At 28.3% G+C, this 7,161-nt stretch overlaps 1 protein-coding gene across 1 annotated transcript; it reads right to left on the reverse strand.

Moving 5' to 3' along the window:
* Positions 1-446: 446 nt before the first annotated feature.
* On the reverse strand, positions 447-2,606 carry LOC133036032 (uncharacterized). Its single transcript, XM_061112503.1, has 9 exons — positions 2,289-2,606; positions 1,984-2,187; positions 1,798-1,890; positions 1,600-1,698; positions 1,248-1,529; positions 1,100-1,138; positions 929-1,006; positions 698-835; positions 447-491 (listed from the first exon to the last, which is right to left on the reverse strand). Exons 1-9 carry the CDS (start codon positions 2,604-2,606, stop codon positions 447-449), a joined length of 1,296 nt encoding a protein of 431 aa, XP_060968486.1.
* Positions 2,607-7,161: the final 4,555 nt, after the last annotated feature.

The following is a 7,161-nucleotide window of genomic DNA, read 5'->3' on the forward strand; positions in this document are numbered from 1 at the left end:
CCATTAACCAAATTTTGTTGATTTTTTTTAATTGGAAGGAGAAGTCTAATAATGAAAGACTCCCCAAAACTTAGTAAAACAAAGATTGATATACAAAATCTAAAGTAAAATCAAAGCAAGCAAAAACAATTATATAAAAAAGACAAACATAACAGCAGAGAAAAAAAATTGTGTTAAATAAATCAACAAGAGGAATATATATATACAAAAAAAAAACTCTAAACAAGAAAAGAGAATAATTATAATAATTTTATATAAACATTCTTACACTAAAATAAGTTTAAGTTTGTTACATAAATATTTTTACAATATAAAAATATAATACCTAATAATTTCATATTCTTACAATAAACATAACAAATAATAATGAAAATTATATACAAACTATCTATACAACATTAATGAAAAAAATCAACAAACATAATCTTTTCTTTATGTTAATAAAGTCACATCATTGAGTCATGAAGTTGTTTATCTGATTTTCGTGAAACCTGCATAAATTTTAGGATAATAAATAACAAATGAACAATCGTTCGCATACATATATCATGATATTTGATGAAAGATGATAACTTTAAAATTGTATTCAAGTTACCAAAAATGTTGTCGGTCATGCAAGAGGTGCTCCAACAACTTCACCAATTGTCTTGTATTGTCCACATGGTCTAATTAATTCTTCGTTGGGTTTGATACAAACTTGAACAACAACTTCAGAATAATGATCTCCGAGCTCTTTACCTCCAACTTCTTTCGATGAATCTTTACTAACAACTAGACCAATAGCAATTGTTTCAGGATCAGCAGCAACGCTTTTAAGATTAACCATTTCACCAACCTACACAATAAATTATGACATAACAAAATATATTTTTTATTAATAATTTTTTTTGATATTTAAATAATATCTAATAATTATATTAATATGTACCTCAATAACTGGAGTATCATATGCTGATGATGAAAACCACAATTGGCGTTGAGATTCCTTGTTATGTGATGTACACGACTTTTTTGCGTACATATGTAATTAAATATCAATAACATATTTCATTGGTTAGTAATTCTTTTTATTATATCATTTGAAAAATTAAAACTTAACGAGTTGTGAAGAAGTGACATCCCGATTGTAGTTAAGAGCCTGCACATAAATATATTCAGTTCTAAATATTAAAAAATATTGAGGAATTATAAAAACTAAAGAAAGATAATTTTTTTTTTAAAAACAATAGAGAGATTAAAGGTCTAACCATGTCCGGTATAATAGATGTGTCATTTGCATTGTAGTCATGTTTGTTGGTTTGAACTAGAGATCTTAATTCTTTTAATTCAGCTTCTAAAGTCTGTATATAGTTCCTTTGATTTCCTCTCTTAGTGGATTTATTTTCCCATATGTCGGATGGGCAAACACCAAAACCGTACATACGGACTGATCTGTATTTTTCTTTACCCATTACCTTAGAGAAAGTGTCATTCATACTCCTTTCCTTCCATACATCCTCATTCAACTCTTGTTTCTCTTGTAATTGTACCTATCATTAATATAAGTTAAGAAATAATAAAAAAAATGGTAGGCATAAATTAAAAATTATTCAATCATACCATTACTTCTTTTGTTGTATCAGTTACACTTTTATCTTTTTTTGTATAACAGATTTTAAACATATCAGCACGTGTCGGTGTAATTCCACCATTCTTTTTCTACAAATAAAAATATTAGTTGCAGTTAAATATTAATCAAAATACGCATAATTACAAAGCAATGTTCAATTTACATGCTAAAATAATTTTGTAGTTTACCTGTGCATCTCTAATTTGTGCAAAACTTTTTGTACCAGTTGTATGATTGTATTTCTTTTGACTACGACTAGCCTTGTTTGTGGCACTCCTTTTCTAAAACAATATATAAATTACACTTAATAAATATTAAATTCATGAAATATGATCAAAACAATATACTCAATTAAATATGAAAATAAAAAGTACATTTGCATCATCTGTTGCCCAATATTTTATTAATTCCTCCCATTGCCCATCATATACTCTTTTGTCCTTATATTTTTTTTGCTCCTCAAAAGATAAAATTTCTGAATAATAAGTTTTCTTAAGAAAAGCTTTCCAATTTTTAAGTTCCTTACCACAAGACCGCATAGTCCAATTTTCTGCCAAAGGAGGAATATCAAATTTTTCCTAGAAGTTTTAAAGCATACATTAGTAATAGGAATGTCAAAATTACTTCAGCTAATGATCTAAAATGCGATATTAAATAAAAGTAAAATAATACTTTTTACCTGTATAATTTTCCACATTCTATCTTTATATTTGTCTGGTACCTTATGCCAACTCTTATAGTTAATTGGAGCATTTTTTCCATCTCGTACTAATGTCCCAATAAAATTTATAAGTCTGCTTGCGTTTTTATCATGTGGCTGCCCAAATTCATTACATGTGATTTGTACTTTTTTACCATCACGATTACCCCAAATATCACGCATTTGTGTCGCACCTCTAGTATTCTTTTTACCATTATTAACTGTCAACAAATCTGTAAATGATTCTACACAATCTTCATCATGTTCAGCCAATCTATATCGCATATATTGATCCATACCTACAAAATAATTATAAATCTATCATAATTATTCAAAGCAACAATGGAATTCTATGGACTACAATGTCAACTGAAATGAAAAAGAAAATAAAGTACGCCAGAGTAAAACTATAAGAAAAAGTAATAACAAAGAGGATGTCAAACCATAATTGCTTAAAACATAATTAATATCTATTTTGACCCTTGAAATGGCCTAACATGTTCTATTTATAAAACATTCTCTATTTCTGTTTTTCCTATCTGATGCATATATATATATAAAATAATTGAGTAAAAGAAAAGTTTCAATAACATGAAAAAAGACAACCAACCTACAAAGAAAGACTTGAAAACTCATAATGTATCATTGGTAGAAGCTCTATAAATATAATTGTTTGCTTATTCTAATGACTATTAAAATACTGAAGTGACAACAAGGAGAAGTCAAACCAATTAAGCATCATCATCATCTAAGAAATATAAGATCAATTGACCATAAATTTCCCACTATATATACAATATATAGCACACACAAAATGACATGAAACATAACAACAACTTACAACCAATTAATAATAGTGTCAAAAGAAAACAACAATAAGTAAACAAAAAATTACATTGTAAAATTCTTATACAAAGAGGTTAGTAAAAATGACCAACTATGACTCAAAAATATTTGTCAAAAAACTATTAATGAGTGTTGAAACTAGTTTTGTACAGGTTCTTAGATTCTTATGATCAATATTATTCTCACTTATTCACTAAAAATAAATATTGAAAGGATTCAAACACAATTAGTGTTCCTCTCAATTCCTTTTAATGGCCTAACATGTTTTATTTTTCACTCTTTCTTATTTTCCTACCTGATCCATAGATATACACACACATATATGTATATATATTTATATTTACTAAAGGAAAAGTTTCAATAATATTAAAGAAAAGGACAATCAGCCTACAAAGAAAGACTTGAAAACTCAACTCAAAACTAACTTTCTCTTTGTAATTGTAGCCTCAGTAGAGTAGTTGGTCTTAAATGCAAAGCAAACAATGTATTGCACCAACCACTTTTTAACTACTGATCAGTATCTTGAAAGGGTATCAGAAAATAATAGTTTATGATTCTTTCCTCCTGATTAAGAATTAGTAATCCATTCTTCATTATAGCTTGAATACAAGAATGAATGTGGCATGAATTCTCAGTCCTACTATGCCTCTTTTCAGATAGTTCAGCAAATTATCAAAGTACAAACAAATTAAGAGCAGAAAAATTTCTCATTTTATAATAACTAAAAGATTCGGTTCTTAATATAATATATATATAACTGTACACTAAAATATATGGCCGAGCTCTTCTACCTCTCCAGTGGGTACTAATAATCTGAGAAAGAAAGAGGATGCACTAAAAAGAGTCACCTTGAGAGTAAGAGGCATTACCGGTACTGGTGTTCAGCTTCAAAAGCTGAAGAAAAAAAACCAAATCAAATTGTTAGATTTTGAAATGTGAATCTTAGAAAAATGATGAAAAAGAAAACCAAAATCAAAATTTCAAAATACCATTTACAATGAGAGGAGCCAATTTAGGAGAGAGAGGAGAGACGGTTCACTGTTCAATTCTCAATAGCTTTGGTGAAAATGATTTAGGCGGGTTACTTTCCCTCTTTTTCGTTCTGTTCCTTTTTTTTTTTAATTTGAAAAAGATTTTATTTCCTTAATTAACGCTTTAGATTTTTTTTTTTTAAAAAAACTAAAACTATTATATATTATATGTATAAGAATCTAACCTTTTTTTTACACGTAACTATCTAGTTTTAATATATTTTAAATAAATTCAACCTAATAATTAAATGTTTTTTTTTAAATTATGTTATATTTTAAATTTTAAATCACATGTAAATATAAACTACATATAAATATTATTTTTTTATTAAATAATAATATTTAATTTAAGATATTTTACTTCTAAAAAAATCAAACTTAAATTATCAATATATTTGCGGACTTATAGAAAACTATATATATGCATGATCACTATATAATTTTGTTACATCTCTACTTCTTCATCTAGTGCTCTCTATTGAAACACATTAAATAGTATTCAGCTTTGCCAATCTAAAGAGTGAGTGAAAAACAAAATTTTGTAGAGGTAATAGTATTTTTTAACTTTGGATTTTAATTACTATTATTGTTTGTCTTTAAAAATAATGGGTGAAATTCCATCCAGCTTCCTTTATTTGTTTGAAATTATTGTATTATTGATTCAAGCTTTAAAATTATTATTGCTATGGATTTCGAAGTAAAGATATATACTTTTTAAAATAAATTATCACTAGCTATTAATTCAAGCTTCCTTCTTCTCTATATATTTGTTTTATAAATATATTTTAAATAAATTAATTTTATGGATTTTGATAGGTATTGAGAAGAAAATTCATAAGTTAATTATGGATAAGAGTTGGATGAAGCAATCTAGAGTGAGTGATTCATATCAAGAAGGATTAAATTTATTTCTTGATTTCGCATTCAAAAATGGAAGCTATGAAGGAAAAATTGTATGTCCTTGTGTAAAGTGTGGCCTTCTTAACCCTGTCACTCGATCAATTGCATATGAACATTTGATATGTGATGGATTTACAGAAGGGTACATTAAATGGATATTACACGGAGAAACTTCTTCACATCCTCCGCAAAACATTGAGGCTGTTAATGATACTCCTACTATTGATATGCAAGGAGTTATACATGATGTCTTTGAACAAAATAGTAGAGACAGTGAATGTGAAATTGAAAATGATGATAATTTTCAAGGTGAAGAGGATGAACCAAATATGAAGGCAAAAGAATTTTATGATTTGATAAAAGATGCAGAGACAGAACTTTACCCCGGTTGTAAAAGTTTTACAAAACTCTCATTTGTTATTGAATTATTTCATGTTAAGTGCATGTGTGGATGGAGTGATAATTCATTTGGTAAGGTACTTGAGTTATTTAAAAGAGCACTACCAAAAGGTGAAACTTTACCCGATTCTTTTTATGAGACAAAAAAGTTAATCAACTCACTAGGCCTTGATTATGAAAAAATTGATGCATGTAAAAACGATTGCATGTTGTATAGAAAGGAACATGTAAATGACACAGAATGTCAAGTATGCTCTACACCAAGGTACGCTATTAAATATAACACTTTTTTTCTTCTATTTTTTTTTTCAATTCACATATACTGTTTAGATTAAAATAACTTTACATTTTTTTAATAAAAATAGGAGTGAAGCAAAAGTGTTGCCCCACTTTCCATTAATACCGAGATTACAAAGATTATTTATGTCATCAAAAACATCTGATTTTATGACTTGGCATCATAAAAAATATTATGCAAATGATAGTTGTATGAGACACCCAAGAGATTCTCCAGCATGGATGACTTTTGATCACAAACATAAGGATTTTGCTGCAGATCCTCGAAATGTTAGACTTGGGTTAGCTTCTGATGGAATGAATCCTTTTTAGACATTAAGTGTAAGTCACAGTACATGGCCAGTTATTATGATACCATATAATCTCCCTCCATGGTTGTGTATGAAACAACCTAATTTCATTATGTCCTTGCTCATACCTGGTCCAGAAGCACCTGGAAATAATATTGATATATATTTAGAGCCACTAATTGAAGAATTAAAAATTTTATGGGAAGTTGGAGTTGAAACTTTTGATGCGTCTACAAAAAAAAAAAACTTTATGTTACGAGCATCACTGTTATGGACTATTAGTGATTTTCCAGCATATGCAAACTTATCAGGATGGAGTACTAAAGGAAAATATGCATGTCCATCTTGTCATCAAGATACTTATTCTTTGTGGTTGAAGCATAGCAAAAAGCATTGTTATATGGGTCATCGTCGTTGGTTAGAAAATAACCACTCATTTAGAAATGATGAAAACTCTTTCGACAGTACAAAAGAGAAAAGATTGGCTCCAATACCATTAAGTGGTTCAATGATACTAGATAAGTTAGAAGGCTACCAAATTAAATTTGGAAAGACAGTTGTTAATCCTCAGTTGCCATATAGTTGGAAGAAAAGGAGTATATTTTTTGAATTGCCTTACTGGAAGGATAATTTATTACGCCACAATCTTGATGTGATGCATATTGAAAAAAATGTATGTGAAAGTTTAGTTGGGACATTATTGAGTTTAGACACAAAAAATAAAGACAATTTGAATTCACGTCTTGATTTAAAGTTTATGGGTATCAGATTTGAACTTCATCCAAAGGAGAGCGAATCTAAGAGAACTGTCATACCACCTGCTTGTTTAACATTAACCAAAAAAGAAAAAACTATCTTTTGTCGATTCTTAAAGACAATTAAGGTTCCAGATGGATATGCTGCCAATATTTCAAGATGTGTTGATGTAAATCAACAAAAAATTCATGGGCTCAAGAGTCATGATTTTCATATTATTATGACTCAATTATTACCACTAGCATTGAGAGGAATGTCAAGTCTGCATGTTCGTCAACATATAACTACTTTAAGTAACTATTTTCGAATGATGTATTCAAAAGTTGCTCGACC

Source organism: Cannabis sativa, chromosome 3 (assembly GCF_029168945.1).
Source record: "Cannabis sativa cultivar Pink pepper isolate KNU-18-1 chromosome 3, ASM2916894v1, whole genome shotgun sequence".
In the NCBI taxonomy this organism is placed as follows: domain Eukaryota; kingdom Viridiplantae; phylum Streptophyta; class Magnoliopsida; order Rosales; family Cannabaceae; genus Cannabis; species Cannabis sativa.

What these genes read in the sequence shown, in the direction of transcription:
- LOC133036032 (XM_061112503.1), bottom strand. Translation starts at nt 2,606, where the DNA reads ATGGATCAATATATGCGATATAGATTGGCTGAACATGATGAAGATTGT. An exon ending in CATCTATTATACCGGACATG is followed by an intron (nt 1,139 to 1,247) that starts GTTAGACCTTTA and finishes ATTTATGTGCAG; the next exon opens with GCTCTTAACTACAATCGGGA. An exon ending in ATGTCACTTCTTCACAACTC is followed by an intron (nt 1,007 to 1,099) that starts GTTAAGTTTTAA and finishes TACGCAAAAAAG; the next exon opens with TCGTGTACATCACATAACAA.